The 23,136-nt window shown below is 36.0% G+C and overlaps 1 protein-coding gene across 2 annotated transcripts; it reads left to right on the top strand.

The window, feature by feature from the left end:
• SNX6 (sorting nexin 6) lies at positions 1-22,468 on the top strand. 2 transcript variants are annotated; one of them, XM_042867691.1, is made up of 14 exons: positions 1-48; positions 219-266; positions 5,560-5,664; positions 6,483-6,593; positions 8,210-8,331; positions 10,310-10,433; positions 11,783-11,878; positions 12,705-12,810; positions 14,672-14,747; positions 15,990-16,029; positions 17,101-17,187; positions 18,136-18,295; positions 18,991-19,076; positions 22,261-22,468. In XM_042867691.1, the coding sequence occupies exons 1-14, from the start codon at positions 43-45 to the stop codon at positions 22,312-22,314; spliced, it is 1,221 nt and encodes a 406-aa protein (XP_042723625.1). In that variant the 5' UTR covers positions 1-42; the 3' UTR covers positions 22,315-22,468. The 2 variants fall into 2 exon arrangements, with proteins under 2 accessions (XP_042723625.1, XP_042723617.1); XM_042867683.1 differs by having other exon boundaries at positions 31-48; positions 216-266.
• The last annotated feature ends 668 nt before the right edge of the window (positions 22,469-23,136 follow it).

The raw sequence follows: 23,136 nt of genomic DNA, 5'->3' as shown, positions 1-23,136 counted from the left end.
GCCTGGCGGGGAGGGCCGGCGGCGGGAGCGCGGCGAGCAGCCATGATGGTGGGTGCCCGGGCGGCCGGGGCGGGGGTAGGGGCTGGGCGGGCGCCTTCGGCCGGTCGCTAACCTGTGCGCTTTGTCTCTCCCCCATCCTGCCTTCCTCCCTCTCGCCGGCCTTGGCCCGCGCTTGTCCTCGGCTCGCGCCGCCGCCTTCTCCTCTTTGCGCCCAGCAGGAAGGCTCTGACGACGGCCCAGATTTCCTCTCGGAGGAGGATCGAGGTGTGAGTAACGCGGGGTGGCACTCGGGGAGCGGGGGCGGGTTTGGCCTCCGTGCGGCGGGGTCGAGGCCTGGGGCTGGGGCGGTCCCGGAGGAAGGCTTCCCCCGGGCGGGGTCCCCCGTGCGGGTGATTTGCTGTGATTTGCCCTTGCTGCGGTCCCCGCGTTTCCAGGGGCAGCTGCTGGGGGCTTTTGTTGGTGAGCCGGGGCAGATCCGTGCGTGCCGCCGGGGCCGCGCTCGCTGTGCCTCCCCGCCCCCGCGCGGAGCCGGGCAGCGGGTCTGGGGTGTGCGGCCCTGCGTGGGGAGCCACCGCAGCACCCTTTGCTCTCCTCAGGCCCCAGGGGTTCCCGTTCCCGTGGATAACAAAGGGACAGCATTGTAGGCTGCCATTGCCTAGTAAGCTCCTTATTGAACAGAAGTTCTGTTGTTGGGAGTGGATGCCACGGTGATGTTCCTTACTGAGAAAACACTTCTCTGACCTGCTCTTCTGGCCTCTGTTTGTCTTCTCACTATATCTGCTGCGTTCATCTTTAACTTCCATGTCTTGGTTAAGCAACAAATAGGCTAATCTGGTGTGGTTCATTCAGGCTGACCTATCAGGTGGTATCTTGAGAAGGACTGGGTGAGATAGGAGAGCAGCTGCTGGACAGGATGGCAGGGATTGTCTTGGTTGCTGCTGCTCGTTACAGGAGCTGTGTCTACTACATTGCTAAAGACACCAAATGTGAACAACTCTGTATTGGCATACACTCGTATCATGTATGTCATACTCAAACATCAAGTGTAATGTTCAGTACCTTCTGATTTTTTGACTGTAAGTGTGTGGTAGGAATTAACTGTATTCTGCATATTCTTATATATAGGCAGATAATGTTAGAGCAAGGGGGAGATGCTTTAAACTGAAAAAGGGAAGATTTAGGTTAGATGCTAGGAGGAAATTTTTCACTCAGAGTAGTCAGGCATTGGCAGAGGCTGCCCAGAAAATCTGTGGGTGCCCCATCCCTGGAGGTGCTCAAGGCCAGGCTGACTGGGGCCATGAGCAGCCTGAACTGGTGGGGAGCAGCCTTGTCCATGGCAGTTGTTGGAGCTGGGTGGATTTTGAGGTGCCTTGCAACCCAGACCATTCTGTGTTCCAGTTCTTCAGCCCTAGGTTGGAGGGGGTTTGAATAATATTCCACATGTGTTTTCTTTGGCAATTAGGAACAGCACTGAAGTGAATGATTAGGTTGTTTTTTGTCTGAGGATGTAGATAGAATGTGTAAAACTTTCTTGATTGTGTTTTAATTTTCCCTTTGAGGCCCCAAGTAGTCAGAGTTCACAACGTAATTTTAAAGCCATTAGAAATCTCTTAGCAGTCTTGTTTGTGCTGTTGGACAACTTACATCATTTCAGTAGGCCAAGCACAGTCCTCTTTTTCTTTCTTTCCCTTCCTCTCACTCTAGCATCAAACACTGAGGAATTAAGCAGTGTCCTCTGTTCTCCAGTTTTGGTTTCTTATTTTTAGTCGTGCTTTTTTTTTTTTTTTTTTTTTTTTTTTTCTTTCCTTCACACTGCTCTGAAAATCCCTGAGTTTAAAGCATAGGCTGTTATCTGCGTTATTTTGATCGTGATACAGAAAACCTAATCGGAAGCAGCACTAGCAGTCTGTTCATGAATAGGTTTGTTGTGCTCTTATCTTCAAAGCCCTAACGTTTTTCTCAGCAGTAGTAAAAATAAACAGCAAAGAGCATTTTCCTAGTTCTGGTTTGTTGCCTTTCCCTGTTTGTGATTAAAAAATGGTCAGTTGAATCTTTATTTGAAAGCGTGAATTACAATTTCTGGTTAATAAGCTTTCAGTTTTGGAAACAAGTATTCTTTCCTCTCTATAATTCAGAGATTAACAACTGTACTTTTAACTCTTCAGTACAGTGTTGGTCAGCTACAGTTGTGTTAAGTTTAATGTGAGGATGATGGGATGAAAGGAAAGCTGGAATTTATGCTGATGCCACATAAAACAAATTCTCTTAACAGTTGCATTATATCATATGGAGGAGACTTTTCTTGGTGACTGTAAAATAGAGCACTGAGAATTGTCTTTGAGGAAGTAGCAGTGGGTGGTCTGTAGAAGGAACTGTTTTTAAATGGTTTTCATAAAATGAGCTTGCGGGAACTGCTTTTCTAAATCTTGCTTAGGAAGATACTATTGAGTCCACTGAGAGTAACTCAATTCCTGGTTGTGTTTTGTTGCATGATCTCTTTAATGTAAACAACAAGCGTTTTAAAGGGGTGGCATAGTATTGCTATACTAGAACTGTTTTGTGTATTTCATATCTGTATTTACCTCAGCTGACTTGGCTTGTGCTCTTGTGTACTCATTTAGAGGAAGGGTGCTATGCCTTAGAGCAGGTCTGTTAGAAACTTGATGCTGCGGTGAGGCTTGGTGTTCCTCTGTTGTAAAGTATTGTTTATTTCTCTTGCCTTGGGTATTTATCTGCCTGTAAAGAATCAATTGAAGAAAGGATCCTTTGTCTCTAACCTTTTTGAAAGCTAAGGGCATTGTAATTAGTTACTGTTGTTGAAGGAAGACATTGCCTAGGAATGTAACGTTTGGTTGTTTCCCTTGTCTTTACCAGCTTCTTTTTGTTATCATATTAAGTCTAATTGGTCCTTAAACGAGTACTTAGATGCTAAATCTTCTTCAATTGCACTGCATTCTCTTAGTGCTGTAACATCGCTTAGCCCTGTATTTGGCTTCTGGCGTTTTCTAGACTTTGAATAAAAAAGGGACTTCATTTGTATAGCATAGGAAACTGCAAAGCAGCTGAATTAACTTATGTTTTTCAAGACATTCAGCATAAGTGGAGAGCATGTATTTAAGCATAGAATGATTGTGCTGTGTTGTATTGGATTGAGGGGGGAGGGAAGAGAAAGGAGATGGAGGGACTTGTCCTACCCATATATCTTTCCAGAATTTAGAATAGTTTCATTTTGGTCCAAATCAAACTTTGGAAAGTTCTGTAGCATTTTGTTTTCATTTCCTATTCTGTTCATAACTCAGAAGCTATCAGTTGGTGGCAGCGTTCTTTTGGAGTAGTGATGAGAGATTGCTTAAGTTTGTTGTATGATGATGTTGTGATTTTAATTCCTAGTAATACAATATGAGGGGTTGTGTCATATGAATAAATTTAGAGTCTTTCAACTCTGTGATTGTCTTTGACACCTTTCATTGAATGCTTCATTACCATTGCAGATGAAAACGTTCCCTGTTGGCAGTCGGGCTGCATGGCATAATTTAACATGTGATTAAAGTCTTCAGGATCGTTACAACTTAACTCAGTATAAATCAAACAATTAGTCTTTTAAAAATGTGTGCTGTGAGTGGAGTTGTCATGGTTAAGGTTGTTCTTCCTTTTCTCAGTGCAGATGAGAATTTCATTTTGAATGTTGTAAATAGTGCAAATGGTCCCATAGGAAATGCTGCTCTGGATGCTGCGTAACTCTAGTAACAAATATGAAGAGCTGTTTTACAGAGTTGTAGAATTTTGTACTTTGCCATTTTTTTTTTTTTTTAGAAAGGAAAACAAAATGTTTTAATAGAAATTGTTATGACCTCTGGAGGAATAATAATTTAAAAAAAACTCAAACCAACAGCATTGGAATAATCCAGATTATTTTCTGAGAGTACTCAGCTGTGCTCCTTCTGTGGGACTGGAGAAGAACAAACAGTGCATCAAGCAATGTAACCACTAGAAACTTTCTTACAAGCTGGGAAATTGTGGTGTCTTGACATAAGGCCGAGTTTGGTATGTCAGATTATATTTTTCTTTCCTAAATTAGATCTAAAGGACTTCAGAAGCGCAGTAGGAGCTGAGAGATTCTGCTTTATAGATGTGATCTGCAGTGGGTCACTGCATGCTAATGTCACATCTTTGTGTGAGGCAGTAGCCTCTGAACTTGAGAAAACAAAACAAAAACCCCTATGTCATGTGTGGGAATGTATCACTGTGTAATCACTTCCAGCTTTGCTTTGAGCAAGAAAATTCTGCTGGTGAACCAGCCTTGCAGGGTACTCTAGGCTGTACGATGGCTTAGTTTAATACGGTAATTGTAAGCTCAAGTAGTCTGATTGCTGCTGCATAAGGAGTGGAGTTGTTCATGCGCTGAGGGCAAAGTGGGAGCCGGCCACTGAAATTTGCAAAAGGTTTAAGATAACTGATGGAAAACTAGATGTGGTGGTTGATGCTTCCGTCCTGATGCTGTTCCAGCATGTTGAAGAGTTCCCTTCAAAATTTCCTTGTGTGCAGCCTTTGTGCTGCACGTTACTGATAATTAATGCATTTTTGTACTTGAGTGCAGACTTCAAAATGCGTTCCTGAGAAATCTTATAGGAAAAAGTGCAACTTTGTATGTAAAGGCACTTTTATACTGAAGAAGTTGGTATTTCTATAAATAAGTACAACATCAAAGGAAACCGTTTCAGTAAAAAGTGAACATGACAAGCATGAGACTGAAATAACTTCTGGCAGTGCAATTGTAGAAAATTTCTGATTTCGCCTTCGTAGTTGTGAAAATATTCAGAATGTTGGTTGCTCATGACTGAAATTGTTGTGGGACAGATTGCTCCAGAACAGCAAGTAAGGTGAAGTTGGTTTGACTGAGTAGTGGTGAAGCCTTCAGTCTAGTTACTGCCAGGCGTTGCCTCTTCTGGTCACTGTGCTCAGGTAGTTATCTTCTTTTGCTGTATTTGATTGTCTTGCTGTCTTGTTTCATGACTTGAAGTATATTGTGGGAGTTCAGATTTCATGTCCCATGGAAAAAATAAAATAAAAAAACAGGGATTCCTAGTCTTATTGCCATTTCTTATGCTGTTTTTCAAGAGATTATCTTATTTTTTTTTTTCAGAAAAAAAATATGTCCAAAAGGACTTAGCTCTGTGAACTTCAGAGGATTTTTTTTTTTTTTTTTGATTGTTTTTTGTTTAGCACTTTTGATCTATCTGGGGCATCTTAAACAAAAGAATGGTGTAAGTCAATGTGAGCAAACCAGCTCTTTAATAGCTCCTCCTTCTTTGAAATATAGGGCCACTTTTTTTCTTAAAGGATCCTTAATGACTCTTAGTACTTCTTTACATGATTTACCTTTACATGATTATTTAATGTTGCTCTTTTAAATGAATTATTTTCATAATTCTTTTAAAGGTGTTTGTCACGTTGGATTGGGGCTCCTCTCAAGGAAAGTATAAGGGAAATGCAGTTAACATGTTTGTACGTTTAGCTGATCTATATATTTAAGCTAATAGGTTCTTTCTCTTTGTTTAGCTTAGAGCAATAAATGTTGATCTCCAGACTGATGCTGCTCTGCAAGTGGATATCTCAGATGCACTCAGTGAGAGGGACAAAGTGAAGTTCACTGTCCATACAAAGGTAGAAGCCTGGGTTTGTGCATTGAGCATTTTCTTAATTATAAAAAAGAAAACTACTTAAACTGTTTTGGAAGCAACTGTAAAATATTCCAAAGGAGATGAGAGAACAGCATTATCTCATGTTTAAGAGACCATGTAGTAATGATGCTCAGAGAAACGATGACAAAAAATGGAAGTTAAAAATAAAAGTATGGAATAAAGTAACATTCTTTTTTTGCACTGGTGTGTTATCATATGATTTCTATGCCTATTAATCAGCCTATTTGTAGGTAGAATCTTTGATAAACCTCAGTATTTTTCATAGTAGTTTTTTTACTTAGACTAGCCATGGTTTCAAATTCTAAAAATACATTTCATAATGGAATTGTATTCAAGAGTCATTTTTAGTTACAGCTTGTATTGACTTCTTTTTGAAAACTTGTTGGTTTATTGAGTGCAGAATCACAGAATAGTTGAGATTGAAGATGATCTCTTGAGATCACTTAGTCCTTTCTCCTCTCCCTACTTCCACCATCAAATGAGAGTGAAGCAGAGCAGGTCTCTTAAGGTTTGTCCAGTTGAATTTTGAATATCTTCAATGGCGAAGACTGCACAGTTTCTCGGGCCAAACCATTCCAATTGTTTGATGCACTAATTGAGATGGGAGTAATTACTGCTGTATGAATTTTTGGTAAGATGCTTATCTTGATGCTTGAGTTGTTACTATTATTATTTTACAGGGATATACTTCGATATTTTTTTTCAGGATTCTTTTAATATAGTAATGAAAAACTGTTCTCTGTTGTTGTTTCATAACTCTTCCTTCTTTCCCCTTTCCAGAGCTCCTTACCAAATTTCAAACAAAGTGAATTTTCCGTTGTTCGGCAACATGAAGAGTTCATTTGGCTTCATGATTCCTTTGTGGAGAATGAGGATTATGCTGGCTATATTGTAAGTAAGACAGTTCCTTTGTTTTACGTGTGTTGGTTTCTGTGGGCATGAGGAGTACTCAAGGCTGCTTTTACATCTGATGGAAACAGCAGGTGTTTGTTCCTACTAAAACAAGATCAGATGCTTTACTACTTCATTTTATACAATTACACAAAATTTATGTTTAAAGCAAATTTGGAGGAAAATCACTATGGTTGTCTTTTAATACTAAGGAGTGAGTAGCTTAATCTATATCCTAGCATATTTTTGCTCTACAGTATTGAAGTGTGGGAGACTGTATAACTTGGTAATATTGTTTTTGTAAGCTAATGTTTAACTTAGCTGAGAGCTTCGTGTTGCCTTTGTTTTATCTGCAATGGCAGAGTGCAGTAACTGAGCACTAGTAATTAGGCTTTTTCAGTTTCCATTTTGAAGATTAGAATGACTTTACCATAAAACAGTTTGAGGGGGGAAAAAAAACGAAATCCCCTCCAAAAACAATCTAGAAATACAGAGCACATTAATAAGTAAGTTAACAACTTTAGCATGTTTTGTTGTTTATTTTATGTGTCCAAGGAAGATATGTCCTCAAAGTAGTCACCTTATGATGGGATGCCTCTTCATACTTTAATTACGGATAGAAATACTTACTGTCCTGGTGTGAAAGTTAGGTATTTGTGTTTGGGTGAGATTACCCATTGATTCAGTGTGTATTTTTAATGTGTATTTCTAATTCACTAATGATTACAATTATGATAATCTGTGAAGTCATACTATTCTTGAGCTAATCTTTTTTAGTAAGAGGTGTTGGGGGTGAGTGGACTTTGATCTCTAGCAACTAGTTTTCAACAGTTTTCTGAGTAAATTCTGGATTTTACTAGTTCTGTAATTCATTCATGTAATGCAAAAATATCAGTGAACTTAAATTTGAGCACATTTTAGCTTTATTTGTTCTATTTCTCTTTATTCATAGCAATTCAGGATCAGTTTGCAGCATTTTTTCTTTCAATACTGTTATGACAATAACCTGGGGACTTGTTTGTTATGTGCTTTGTTATTTCAACAGATGTATCTTTAATGTCAGCAGTGCCACAAGAAAAAACTGGTTCCTGCAAGCAGCACAGAATGTGGTTGTTTTTTTTTTTTTAATTTAATAATTTTGAGAGTTATAACTGGTGTGAAAGAGACTGTAGAATTCTTTCTTTCTTTCTTTCTTTCTTTCAAGAAGAAACAATCCATACCAAATAAACCAAAACTGATGATAAAAGGAAATACAGAACAGTCTGAGCGCAGCCATCTGCAGCCCAAAACTGCACCCTGCATTCGATGCTTTGGTCTTTTCTTTTTTTTAATTCCTTGCATTGGGAAAGCTAGGTATTGCTTGAATTCTGTTGTAATTAAACTACAAAAGCCATTTAGTTAGCTCTTGAGTAATCTTCAAGGACATTTGGTGAAAGTTGGCACGCTAATTCCAGATACCTAACTCATTCATGAGAGGATTTATCCGTAAATGCCTTAATAAATGACAAAAGAGAGAGCCATATATTAAAAAGCTGCAGGAACCTTCTCAGGCAAATAGTATCCAGTCAGTAATGGAACAAAAGTTGAACGAATTTAAAAAAGTTACTTGTTTCTAGATTCCACCAGCACCACCCAGGCCTGACTTTGATGCCTCAAGGGAAAAGTTGCAGAAGCTCGGAGAAGGAGAAGGATCGATGACTAAAGAAGAATTCACCAAGATGAAACAAGAACTGGAGGCGTATGTAGACTTGATCACTACCTTTTTTTTTCCCTTCAAATTTTAGTGCTGTTGGCTGTCCCATGTTTCTGATTTCACTGCAGTGGTTCTCTGTGAGATAAAAGCTTGAAAATCAAGTTGCTACATAACCAAGGTTATCTTAGTGATCATGATCAGAGCCATTAGGAAAATTGTAGAAATCACTGCTTAGAAATTATGACTATTTCACGGACAAGCTTCTGAAACGGGAAGACAGTCAGCTTGTTCTTGAGAATTCTTTTATAAGGAAAAGAGAAACAACAAACTAGTTAGATCCCTTTCTTCACAGAGCACTTGGAAAGGGAGGAGGTAGCCCGCGTCTTTTTTATTTCTGGTGTTCCCCATTCATTCCCCAACAAACAATAAGTTCTGTGCATATAGTAATTGAACTAGGGATTTTTGCGTGTGGTTGGTATTGTAAACGTAGATACCAACCTTCTGTTCCCTAAGAAATACAGGAAGCAATTACTAGAAAATCTTTTTTTCTTGAAATTTTTTTTTTTTTTTTTGCACAATGAGAGTATACTTCCTGAAAACAGCATCTTCACATACTGCCAATTTAGCGTGTATTGAAACATTTGAACTTAGTCGTCTTGTTCTATGTTGAGTTACGCAGTAAAGTTTCTCCTGGCTCCTTCTACTTTCCTTGTCATGCACTCACTTCTTTGATCTTTTTTCCTGTCATTGGTTTCAGTTTTCAAGTGTATATTTACACTGCTTCTAGACTAATTCTATCAAGAGCTCTGAATTGGCAAGAGAAGTACATAGAACTCTTAGAACTGATGTTTTCTCTCCAAATGCCAGCAGCTGTGAGCAAATATCTTAAAACTCCATGTTAGTGTTGCATACCACATAATTTATAGCAGAGTAGATATACACTTCATATACAGAGAACTGGAAATTAGTAAAACACTACATTTTAAAGTATCTGGTTTTCCAGCGGCCCTGATCATGATTCTCTTGTGGTCTGGTTAGGGGTTGGATAACACAGAAAACTTTGAGTTTCTTCTACTGCCACCTCCATCCTCTGCATCCTCCTTTTTTGTCTTCACTGAATGACTACTACTCTCACTGAGATCAAACATCTCCCAACACTGGCCCTGCTGGTTTGCTGGTATGTAAATCTTAACCTCCTCACACATAGTGGAAGCAAAAGTGTTATCATTTCACTGTTTTCCCTCAGAATGGGGAAAAGGGCCCCTTCCTTGTTTCTAGAGAAGTTGCATCTTACTGATTGAATTTGCAGAGCAAGAAGAATTTTAGAAAACTTGTATTAATAAAAATGCCATCCTCTTAATTAAATCACAAATGAGTATTTCCTTGAGTTGGTTGATCTGAGCAACTACATAACTGTAAAGGTTAAATGTGATTGTTTTGGTTGTACTTACCAAAGGCACTTAATTTCACTTTTAGAACCACAGTGAAGCAAGACATCCATGTAAGAATCTGCCTAAAAAAAAGGCTAAATACTTCATCATGGAATAAGAGGCTGCTATTTAAAGAGCTAACCAAATGATTTGAATGTTTAAGTAAGGAAGGAGGGTGCAAATAGGCAAGGGGATGGAGATGGGGAGGAAAGAAATTATGCGTCTGCTATCTACTAACTGATGTATCTCAATTTCTTGACTTCTGTGAAGGCAGTGAAAAGGCACAATTGAAACTACATTTGCAGCAAACCTATCTGTGTTAGTCTTAAAAGTTAGATTGTATTTGAGTCTTCTTTAAAAATCTGTCAGTAATATGTTAGGGCTTCAAATTTCCCCCTCATATTAACATTATACTATTTGTTTTTATATGTGTGTCTTTTATATATATAAATATATGAAAGTATCAGAATGATAATCTCTACTACTTAAATTTTGTGTCCTTACTGAGGATCTCTTAAAGCTTCTCATTGGGCTTACCTCAAATTTTATTGCTTCAAGTGAAATTCTTAGTCTCTCTTATTTTTTGTTTTCAGCGAATATTTGGCAATATTCAAGAAGACGGTTGCAATGCATGAAGTGTTCTTGTGTCGTGTGGCTGCACATCCTATTTTGAGAAAGGATTTAAATTTCCATGTCTTCTTGGAATATAATCAGGACGTGAGTATTGAAGACTAGATTGCTGGCAAGAAAAATCAAGATGTACTTTTATGGTGGTGTGGAAAATTGATTAAGAAAGCGTTACCTCCTGGAGCAAATTGCATCAGTTCCTTGACGTATTTGTATTTTAAGTTGCAAATTCATTAATGTCTGTAGGAGTTAATTCTGCTGCTGCCTGGGCAACCAAATACTCTAGTGTCAAAATAAAAAATATTAGTGGGAATCTATTATGTTTTGGATTAAAAAGATTAGCTTTTGGTGGTGATTTCACATGGTGTTACAATTGTCTGTTCCTTGACTGAAACTTGGGATGGGGTGTGGAGTTGGTGGAAAAACAAAAACAAAACAACAACAAAAACAAACAAAAAACACAAAAAAACACATCATAAATTTTTCAGAATTTAGAACAATGGTTTGAATTCTATTGCAAAAGAATTTACAAAACCAGAGGATTTCTCCTGAAGCATTATGATAAAGAAAGCTCCTCCTTCTCTCTTTTTTTTTTTTTTCTTTAAATAATGTCGGTGAAACTTTAAATTTTTTCTGGAGATGTAGATTCTGTGGCTATCCATAGAATCTTGTGTTATTTTATATATTGAGTTATGCTATATGCTGAGTTACTATGCGAGTTGATTGAAAGAAATCTGTCTGAGTTCATAGTAGCTGCTTGGTGTTAGAGTTGGTGGTTGCTCATTCTGCAAATGTATTTTAGTTGCTTTTTTAAAATTGCAGAAATAGAAATCTTGACAAATATTGGTTTGACTGAATATGTACTTACCTTCAAGATGTGTTACAGAGAATCCTCTTGCTGTTTGACTTAGAAATACAGCTTTTTAAGGAACCCATCTTTCTTAAACTTGATAAACTTAGATAGGAAGAAAAAGCGTGAATAGACTGAAACCAACATTATCTTCAGTGCAGTGAGGGATTAATGCTTCTTGTTTCTCAAAGTGAGAGACTTGTCATTCTACACTCAGAAGAGCAAAATCTGGTAATAGAAGTTTAACTCACGTTATACTATGCATGATAAGTACTGTATTATTGATAAGTGACACGTGTGTCGTTAATTTGATGTCATATATATTTGCTAGAATATTGCTGAATTTTCTTTTATTTAATGGAAGAATATGATAGGTATAAAGGACAGTAGTAAATCAGAGTAGTCTGATTCTGGGTGCATGGTGCTCTATTTCCTTTAATGCAGAGCTCAGTTAAGTAGAGAGTACGAAAGCTGGTTTAGAAGCAGCAAGCTTTGGTATGTCTTTATATATCTAGAATTAAAAAAAAAAAAAAAGCTAATATTGCCTCCAGCAGAAGAAGTAACTTGATATATGAATTTGTTTTTTCAGTTGAGTGTTCGTGGGAAAAATAAGAAAGAGAAACTGGAAGACTTCTTTAAAAATATGGTGAAATCAGCTGATGGTGTCATTGTTTCAGGAGTAAAGGTAGTTGCTGCTGAATGTATCAAGATTAGAAATGTATTAACATTGTCTTTCTCTTTCAACATTTCCTAATGTTGAAATAATGTTTTTATAACTAAAATTCTGCAGAAGCTGTTTTTTGGTCTTTTTTTTTTCTTTTTTCTGATATTAACTTTCCATTTGCAAATTAATGGAAGCTGAAGTTCCTAGTAATAAAATCTTGAATTTCAAATTTTCTGGACAGAGGGTATAACACTGGATTAATTATGAGATGGAGAAAAAATATAAAGTTAAAATAACCCGCAGTGGTTACTCAAAAAGCACATTGTTCAAAGCTTGTATTGTAGTCTATTAGGTCTTATTGAGTATCCATGCTATTTTAAAGTTCTACTTTAAGCCACATATCTTAAAAGGTAATATAGTAACAATTTAAATTTACCTACATTTGCAACCTTAAAAGAAATCTGCCATAAAGGTCAGTGCTGCAAGTTTGTATTGTCTGTATTGTTACCATTTCATTTGCACCATTGAGTTATCTTACTATTCCTCCTGCCTGTTTCTTGGTTAGTGTCCTTGATTAGGTGCTTGACATTTATCCTGTATTTCTATCAACAAAGTGATCGGTAGTAGTGAACTGATTTTCTTCGCTTCTGGTTTAGTTACTTAGACCTTTGAAATGGTTGTTACAAATTTGTAATAAAACATGAGATCATGATTAAATAAGTAAGGAGGAAAACAGTTTACGTGAACAGTAACAGCAGTATATCCGCATTCTCTCAGCGCGATTTGCACAATACAGAATGAGTGAAATCTGAGGTTTTTTTAAATAGTCTTTTTTTTTTTCTTCCAGGATGTGGATGATTTCTTTGAACATGAAAGGACATTCCTTGTAGAATACCACAACCGAGTCAAAGATGCTTCTGCCAAATCTGATAAAATGACAAGATCACATAAAAGTGAGTTATTTTTTCAGAAGGAGAGCTGTTCTAGAATACACAGAAATGATTTGTGAGGAGCAATAGTTTTTACTTTTTAACAAGAAAAGATGAATTTCTCAAAGTGTAGTCTTCTGGTAATGAAAAACAAAGTTTAATATTGTTTTAAAATTTAACCTTTGCTATAGTAGTCTGGATGGAGTATGAACAGCATGTTGCAGTGCTGAAGGTCTCTTCAGTCCCTTTGGAGAGAAACAAAACTTTATGTACTTTTCTTTTTTTTGAAGACTGATTTTTAGACTTTAAATTGTGAAGTCAGTAATAGAGCATTACTAATGATTTTACTCCTAATGAAGTTGCTCTCTATTAGTTAGCTTGTGGTTATCAGAGTGCAGTTTCTTAGCACACTAGGAATTGCATTGACTTACTGAGTAACAAACTCCTGTTTGGGCTGTTAGTTATAGTCTGGGAGATCTGATTTCCATTTTTCAGCCTTCTAGACTGGGGATTGGAATTTGTATTCAGTAGCTTGGTTTGCGAGACCCCTTTTGTTGCTGAGGTGAGATTCTGCAATTAGTTGCTGTTGATTTTTCTTCCAAAGCTGAATGCTAGCTAATGTCATTTTTTGAAGCTGTAGATAATTTTCTCAATTGCTTTATGCCTATTTGAGAAAATAGGAAACCTTTGCTTTAGGAAAATATAATTGTGTTTTGAGAAAACTATGACAAGCTTGACTTTCATTACCCTTGATTTCAGTTTTTCAGACTCAAACCCTATATGTCTAATGGCAACTTCTATGAAACACCAGTGGGAATTCCCATAACTTGAGAAGCTTATTTTGGAAATGGGCAATCTGTAATTCATTGATCTACAGAGAACTTCAAAGCTAACAGTGCAAATGTCTTCCTATTTCCAATGTATTTGATGTTTAGGTGTGAAATATAGTTGACATTAATTATCCATAATTAACAGATAATTAACCTATAATAACCTTAAACCCTTCTTCACTGTGACCAGCAATGCTAATTAGCTTGGGATATATGGAGAAATAAATTGGATAGATGGTGACCCACTCAATCTTCTGAACAAAAGTCCAAGCTTAATGATGAGAATTGCTTCTGAAGAAACAAGAAAATTAATTCATATGTTTAGGGTAATTCATCTAGAAACTTTGCAAATGTAAGCATTTCTGTGAACAACAAAAACAAGAAACAAATATAGTTTCCTATTCAGTGGTTGGATCTGTTGAGTTCACACTAGAAGTTTTTAAAGGAGCAATCTGTGTGTAGCAGTATCTCACTAGTCAGATTAGGCAGCCTTCTTCACAAACTCTGCTTCTGATTTTATTGTTTAAAATGTTTTAACTCCAGTTCCTCTTCAACTAGTAACTAATTATTGATGCGTAAGAGTTTCCTGAAAATTAAACACATGCAAGAAAAGATGTGTATATAGCACTGTATTTTGGTAGTTCACAGTTGATATGCAGTGTAATACCCTGAAGCACATGGATTTTTCTTTTTTTTTCTTTTTTTTAAATAGTTCTGGACTTCAAATTTAACTCTGAACATCAACTGTTGATTCTGTAAGTTTTCTAAATGAAACTTAACAGTGTTGCACAATAAACATACTCAGCAGGTGCTAGTTGTAATTTATCTAGGGATATTCAATACAGTCTTTGCAGTTTGGTAAGAGAGCCATGTTTGTTGTGTGAAGTTCATAATACATGACATAAATTAAATTTTATTTCTGTTTTTGTATTAAAGCATGCTCCTTGTAGGAGGAAAAACAAAACAAAAGCCAGAACTCTTGAAGAAATAAAGGAACTTGATTTCCAGAAAGGAGAGAAATTAAATAGTAAAACTACTGCTTGCTTTTTTCCTAGATGTGGCGGATGACTATAATAGAATTGGTTCTTCATTATATGCATTAGGAACACAGGACTCCACAGATATATGCAAGTAAGATTTTGTTAATAGCTTACGGGGGAATTTGCTAAATAGCAGTCTTAATGATGACCTGCTGAGTTTGGTAGCACTATTGTTATGAGAAGAACAGAGTTTATTGCAGATGTATCCTGTTAAGGGATTTTCTTCACTAGCATTTATGTTCTGTAATGTGAGACTGCTTTAATATTACTGCTTTAATAATTTCCTGGGAAAAATGCTATTGTTTTCTGTAGTTTGTAGACAATGATACCTCACAGAACAGACAAAGCCTCAACTCTCACTTTTTAAAAAAGTTTTTAAAGTGCTTCAGTGAATGCAGCAAGGGTGTATTGCAGGTCTGAGAGTACAGATTTCTTGGACGTTCCTGTAACAGCATCTTGAAAGATAACCTTGCTGTTCTGGCAACTTATTACTGCCTTTAGGAAAGTAAAGGAATGGGAATTCCGAAAGCTTTGAAAATAGCAGGAGGTTTCTATGTACAGATATATTTTTTCACTCTTTCAGTGGTTTGCTTGAATGTGAACTGTTTGATGTATCTGAAAGTAAAAATTAACTAGCTAAAGATGTTTGTTAATGCTTGCAAACATTTACTAGTGTTACAATAGATAGGTGTGTAAGAACGGTGACTTTTTGTCATTTTACCTGATTTATAATTATATATTTCCAAATGTTTTGGTACCTTACAGATTACTGTAATGATTATAAACAATTACTTTGTTTATAATAATGAGATTTGATGTAGTCTGTTAGAGTCTGTCAGGATTCGCATCTGTCCCCTGTCAAAATGAAACTACTGTAATTCAGTCCACTGTTGTGAAACGTGTGTATCATCTCCTGTGATGAAGGTGTGCTGCTTTTCAAGCTTACTGAATTCCAAGTAGGGCATGCATTGTGTTTACTGTTTAGAGAAAAGTTATGAAGGAGAACTGGTAACTGTGTAGGACTGTTAACCAGGATGGTGGTAATTTAGGTTTAATTTCTAGAAGTTAAAGGATCTCTGAGGAGCTGTTAAATTATTCTGCAGTAAAATCCATCCCTACATTACACTTTCTCTCTTTACCTTTTCTGAAGTTGTACAATTCCTAAATGTTTGAAGTACTGCAGTTTGAAACTCCTAATGTTCTTTAGATTCTGTAAATGACAATTATAAGCAGTGCATTTACAGTCTTTGTTGCCATACCCAGACGTATTTTGATTTATAGAAAGCTGATTAGACTGTTCAATAATGTAATATAAGCTCTTTCCTTCCTACAGGTTCTTTCTGAAGGTATCGGAATTATTTGATAAAACAAGGGTATGTATCTTGAAATCTTAGTAGATATATTCTTTGTATCCATCATTGAAGTACCAGGATATCTGGCGTTAATTATGCATTAGGATGGAGATGTTTTATGGATACTGTGATATTGAATATGTAAGCAGCATGCATTCAGGAATGAAAAACCATAAATTTTTCAGTCATCTGTTTGTAAAATGATTGATCCTTAGGAGTACTTGGTCTACTAAATTTTTGGCAGTCTTCTCTTCTGTGTAATAAGTAAGTAAAGGCGCTGTGCCTCTGAAATGCTTAGACTGCTTTTCATACTTCATGTTGATTACCATAGAACTTATTAAGGAAAAAAAAGAAATGTAACCCTTAATAATCCTTAATTAAAAAAAAAAAAAGAAGTGGTCGTGTTGCTTGTTTCTGAAGTTAAGACCTGTTTCTACACATGCATGTCACAAATTAGGAAATGTTTTGAATGAGAAGTGTTATTTTCCTAAACAGAAACATTGTATTTAAGTAGGTACTTTGAAGGAAATGGCAATTCTGAGATAACTTGCTTTGACCTCAAATGTTAGGTTTTAGAATTTTTTAACTTAAGATTTTAAAAATGCATTTACACACTCTTAAGTTCATAGAAATGTCTGTTTTAAGTGCAGTAATGCAAAATGCAAATTTTACAGAGAAGTATTTTGAACCATTTAATGCAGTTCAGTTACACAGTTGCTCTACTAAAGTAGAGCCTTAAAATTTGTTTTCATTTGATCTTGAAGACTACACTTGTACAAGTCTTCATACCAGATAAGTTTTTGTTTCTCTTTTATATTTTTTTCCTAGTATATAATAATAATAATAGGAATTGGGGAAAAAAGCTTTTTTTATTTAAAATAGAAAGCCAGTTGTCACATTTTAATAGAAAAGACTAATACAGTTTCCCTTTTTGCATGTTTAAGTATTGTGTCACAAATGCATGATTAACTTTTGAAGAAGACAGTGTCTTGCACTGTTGCATAGTTCATACTGTATTTACATCATACAAATGTATGTCTGATATTTGGATGTTTAAATCAATGTTTTTACTTACTGTTTTTTTTTCCCCAGAAAATAGAGGCCCGGGTATCTGCTGATGAAGATCTTAAACTTTCTGATCTTCTGAAATACTACTTAAGGGAATCTCAAGCTGCTAAGGTAAACTTATGTTTTGTGTTTGGTGGATTGGATTGGTGTCCCTTTTTTTTTTTCTTTTTTTTTTTTTTTAATAAAGGGTGGGTGGTGGGAGAAATAGACTGCTTTTTTTTAAATGGAGAAGTTGAAATAATACCACCTCCAGCCTTCTATTTTTCCTTCAACTGTGCAAATTTTATCTCTGTTTTACATAAGAAATAGCAGTGCAGTTGTTTGGGCTGTATGAACCACTTGTCAAGGCTAAAACGTGCAGTGTAATTAAAAACGGTAGAAGAGCACTTGATAAATTTGTCAAGCTGTAGACTGCAAGCAGATTTGTTTTGTTCCTTTTAATATTGAAGATAAATACTCCGGTTCTCTGCAAGCGCTGATACAAAAATGTGGGCAGATTGGATATTCTGTACCTAAAAAGACTCATTTTTATTGCTGCTTGATATAATTAAATTATATATTTAATATATAATTAAAATTATATTAAATTATATATTTTTATATATTAAATTTATATATTAAAAAGTAGAATATGGAAGCGTTTGGCAGAAAGTGTCTGTATTTAGATCACACCAATATCTGCTGCACAAAAAAAAAATAGTGCTATTTCTTAAGCCCTGTTTATATTTAGACTACAGATCAGAAATACAGTTTGTTTCTAATCTAAGAAGCTGTTAAATTTCCCATGATTGCCTTCTCTTAGACTTTTTGCAGTATCATCTAAGCCATCTGGTGCTAGCTTCTGTCAGACAAGATGCAGACCAAACAGTATTAAATTGCATGCCTGTTCCAGCATGGACATTTCTGTGACTTGCAGGATGCAATGCAATGAATGAAAATAATTTAGTTAGATATACGAGATGAAAGGTTAATTTTAATCTAATTTTCTTTATCACTTTGTATATGCTAAAATGTTTGAGTACATTAGTGTAAGTTCTGTATGGCCTTTATCCTTTATAGGATCTCCTGTATAGAAGATCTAGGTCACTAGTGGATTATGAAAATGCTAATAAGGCATTGGATAAAGCAAGAGCAAAAAACAAAGATGTGCTGCAAGCTGAAACTACTCAGCAGATATGCTGTCAGAAATTTGAGAAAATATCTGAATCGGCAAAACAAGGTATTTGGGTGGCTTTTGGTTCTGTGTTACTACTTGAAAAATAATGGAATTTAAGTTAATGTTAATGAGATTAAGATTTTGTTCTGCATTTCCTAAGCAAAAATGTTGTTTTTTTAACTAGTATTTGCTTATTTTGGACAGTTCAAATGATATTTTCCTTCGGTTCTGATAGCTTCATTAGTCAGTAATATCAATGTTGTAATTGCTTGGCAAAGTCTCTAGGTGCAGATTATCTTTTATCCCTCTCTTATTTGCATAGACTAAGATATAAAAGGGCAATTGCTGTCAGTAAAGGCAAGCCTGATATTTTTTGAGTACTGTTAAAATTCACCTTTTGGTTTTATGCAGTCTGTTGCAACAATGATAGTAAATAAGGGAGGGTTTATGAAATGAGGTATTACTGAAGATGCAGTTACAGTAATTATGAAGGAAGGCAGTATTTTTTACATGTTGGCCTCTTTCCTGGAACTGTACTGCTTTTCAGGCTTAGATTGTTGTGGATAAGTAGTAATCTGACTCATCTGGGACAGATTCATACAAGGTTCTTCTGTCTTCATCAGTTAAAGGAACTGTTTGACCCTGTAAATCTGGCTAATTATTCTTCTAGATGAGACATCACTAAGCTCTTTCTTCTTGAAGGAAAGTCGAGGCACTAGCAATAATACTGTTAATGAATCCAATCTTATTTTATACAGAATTGATAGACTTCAAGACAAGAAGAGTTGCAGCATTCCGAAAAAATTTAGTGGAACTAGCAGAACTGGAATTAAAGCATGCTAAGGTAATTATGGTCCTTTTTTGGCCTTTATTTCAACTGGCTTTAAGCATTAAATGCTTGAATAACCAAAACGCCTGCATTAGTTTTGTGTGATACACACTCCTACGTCCAGGGAGAGGAGTCTGATGATAAGCATCTTCCAGAAATGTAACCTTTCCACAGCTTTTTTAAATAATAAGAATAATATCAGTAAAACATATCTGAGGGCCTGGTATGAATTGTCTTTAGAAAACTTATGCCCTTAAAGACAGTGGTGACTGTGGTTTTATGTTTCGCTAACTCTTTGGTATTTATTGCTTTAGCATGAGTACCTGCCAGTTTTTAAAATCTCATCTCATGATATTTTTTTTTTTTTTTGTGAGATAGGAAGTGTTTTTTCCTGTTATCCAGATGCTGGGGACTTGATAAGTAGGACAGACTTAAGCATGAGATCATACGAGACTTGTATGAAGTCAAGAACTAAAGTCAGATCAGTTCTGTGTGTATACTTTTGGAACTCTTTTTGCCTTCAACTAAGCAATGCTAACAAAAGATTTCATTTAGCAGATGCATAGCATAATGTGTAGGTATACTTTATTAGCAGATAAGACTTTTTAACAGTGGAGCAAGAGAATGTTGAATTAAATTATTATTTTTTAAAAAATTAGTATTTTAGGCCTGTTCTGTGTTTCTTAATAATTTTAAGCTGCTGTAGTTTACATGTGTTCAAGCACATTGTGCAAAAGCTGTGTTTAAACCTACTCAGTATTTTACCATTGGATTTTGGGGCATTCTTTTGTTGTGCTTTCATGTTCAAGAAGGGAGGACTGATGGTCTGAAATTTGGTGAAACTTCTGAAGTATACTTAAAACATTTAGAGCCTTGGCTGCACTTCGTGTTATGACAGGAATTTTAACTGAGCTACCTCCCTCAAAAACAAAAAACAAACCAAAAAACACAAAGATCTTCCCACAAATATAAATATATACTGCCTTTATAAATTCTGATGTAAGAAAAACAAAAACAAAAACACCTTGTTGCTTTACTGATAACAGATGTTTGTTTGGAATTGGCAGAAGAAGAAAGTAAGCAAAATCCACAGCTAAGGGATTTGGTTAAATGTTTTGTCAGAAGTCATTTATTCCCTGCTTCTGTCCCCGCAGTCTACCAATAACTGTAATTTTTAGTGCTCAGGAATTTGAGTTGGTAAGAAGTACTTTTCTGAATGTGAAATTGGAAGACTTTTGAGCTGTGCTGGTGCATGTCAAGTATATAAAATGTTGCAGCTAGAAAGAGCAATTGTGCCTCTGTTGTCCTTCATTTACTATAACTTAAATAAGGTTATTGTTGTGAACTTAAACGTAATGAAAACGAATGGTGTGCCTGTGTGTCAGTAGGCTGTCATACTGAGACTGGAAATGACTGAGAACCTTTTTGTGCTATGTAATAGCCCATGAACTGCATATTATTTCATGTTCCTGCTGAACTGTAAAGAGATAGGCAAAAGATCACTTGTCACACTTCTGCTATAGGTAACAGGCATGCAGTCCAGAAGTACTTCAAGCTGAAAACTAAATCCATTCCATTAATGACTTTGTTACTAGCTAATAATTAAATGTTACAATAATAGAGCCTTTAGGTTTATGAATCCTATACGCTGCAAAGATGGGCCACCAGGTCCACACACATCTCCTGTATATGGAGCTTGTTCATATCACAGAATTCAAGCCAAGTGAAGCAGCTTGTGACTGTCCCCTACACTTATAAACATGAAAGAACAAAAAGCTACTGAAGCTGTAACTGAAATATGTCTTTTGAATAAGTCTGAAAAGGGTTTGGTAGACCTAACAGACCTTCTGTTTTAATGTGGTTAACTGCTTAATGTGGATTGTATAAAAAAACCTTGCTAGAGGCGAGAGCTATGATCTGACCTTTTCAGGCAGAGAAACGAACGTCCTTTTGTGTATCTACCACTGGTCACTTGGTAGGCTTTCAACTGTGAAAAAGTAAGAATTACCCATTCTTCAGTAGTTGTGTGGACAATTTATCAAGGATGTTGATAATTACACAATTACAGCTTCTGATACTGATTAGTTACAGGGTTTTTTTGTTTGTTTGTTTGGAGACATGTTTTCAGGTTAGTTTTTGGAGGATTTTTTTTTTAAAAGGAAGTAGTTTCTCCCATGTTTACAACAGGGCATTCAGAGTGGTTTGTCCTTGCATTTTGCCTGAATCTGATAGGAATTACATTTAGCAGTTAATAATCTATTATTATTTCTTACAGAGAGGTTTCAGAATGGGGAACAAATATAGTACAGCTGTTCAAGAGTGAACAGACGGTGATGTAAAGTGATCTGAGTATAACTGAACGCACAAAACAATGTGAATACTGATATATATTGTTTTCTTCTGCAGAGTATCTCCTGGCTTACCAGTAGTTCACCTGTGCATACTTGGCAGTGGTAGCTTTTTAACTGCTAGCTCTGTAAATTCAATTAGAAATCTGAAAGTCAACCTGGTAGAGTTAGAATTCTTTAAATATCATTTAAAAACTGATGTACAAAATCTCTGTTTGGAAAGAAGGGCAGAAATTGCCTGCGGAGATAAAACTTAGTTAATGTTCTAATAATGCTTTCTGTAGTCTCAGCTTTGAAACTTTGTGGCTAAATCAAGCAGCTAAGCATATAAATCTGTGGGGAGAAGTCTTACACAATGCCCATCTTTGGAAAAAAAACTACAAGCTGAGATGGCTGCTGTGGATAGAAGATTGCAAAGCACTGCTTAACACTTTCTGATAAAATCAGCATTATTTGCGCGTATGAATGCTTCTGTTTTGGGAATGATACTGCAGTGACAGGGTAATGGCAGCTCTGTGTAAAGAATGAAAACTTTACAGCTTTGAACTTTTTTGCGGAGACTGCTCTGCATAGAATAGTTGATATGGCCAAACTAGATCTTCTGTGAGAAACTCGTGGGGAAAAAAAAACAACATGGAAATGGTAGTAGCGCTTATTTTTGAATATCAAGTTCAGTGTCATGACACAGCATTGTTAAAGTCAACAAAAATCTTTTCCTTAAATGTCTTCACATGTACTTAACGTGTATCTGTTTTCCCTTAATGGTGACTGTTGTTGCTGTTTTAAAAAAAGCATTTCTTGTACCTTGAATGTACAAGGAGATGTGGTCATATTTTTCTGTATTTTTACAGGGTAACTTACAGCTGCTGCAGAGCTGCCTGGCAGTGTTAAATGGTGACACATAAGCTACGCTCCGTCCTCCCGCTAACAAGGGCTGCCCTCCTGGATTTTGTTTTCATGACTTTAAGTAGGCATTTATAGTTCCCTGGAGAAATTGTTTGACAAAGTGCACATAAGTGAGCTCTTCCTTTAAAAAAAAAAAAAAAAAAAAAAAAAGTTGAAACAAAGACCTGAAAGTAGCTCAAGACTATACAAAGCAACAGCTTACTTGTTATTCATGCATATTCATGTTTATTTAATCATTATATGCTTTCATTGTTCAGAAACCAAATGCTGTTCTTGTGAAACTAGCCAATATAATTATGTACATGTTATGAATACTATGATACAGCTGCCAATCATTTACTTTTGTAAGTAATTTCTGAAGTTCACCATTTGAAGTACATTATTCAAATGGCTTAACTATGACCATTAGATATTTGACTATTGTTCCTATAATGCATTGTATACACTGTCTTAGCTTTTTCCATTTACTGATATCAAGAAACTTAATCTTTTTTTCAATTGTGAACATTTCTTAGAAGTTTTGAAGAACTTTGTGTAACCTTTATAACTATGATTTAAAAGGAGAAGCAAATACATTAGTATGTTTGCCTTAACTTGTAGACTAATCCAATTATTGTAAAATAAACCATAAAATCAATGATTTTTCTAAAATTATGCAGACATTGTTATCATCTATAAGCTTAATATTTTCTAGTAAATCAGATTAAGTAGATTTTTCTTTGTTCATCCTGTAAAACAGGTACCAGATTGATTTGACATGAAGTACTTACTTGGTAATTTTTCACTTGCATTCTCAGGTTTACCCATTTGCCTCTGTTCAT

The sequence above is a fragment of the Lagopus leucura genome, unplaced genomic scaffold (genome assembly GCF_019238085.1).
Source record: "Lagopus leucura isolate 7727_CA_CO unplaced genomic scaffold, USGS_WTPT01 Super-Scaffold_1, whole genome shotgun sequence".
NCBI lineage: Eukaryota > Metazoa > Chordata > Aves > Galliformes > Phasianidae > Lagopus > Lagopus leucura.
The sequence above is the reverse complement of the archived record's forward strand: the minus strand, read 5'-3'. Positions and strand labels throughout refer to the sequence as shown.

What these genes read in the sequence shown, in the direction of transcription:
- SNX6 (XM_042867683.1), top strand. An exon ending in AGGATTATGCTGGCTATATT is followed by an intron (nt 6,594 to 8,209) that starts GTAAGTAAGACA and finishes ACTTGTTTCTAG; the next exon opens with ATTCCACCAGCACCACCCAG. An exon ending in ATGAAACAAGAACTGGAGGC is followed by an intron (nt 8,332 to 10,309) that starts GTATGTAGACTT and finishes TTTTGTTTTCAG; the next exon opens with CGAATATTTGGCAATATTCA.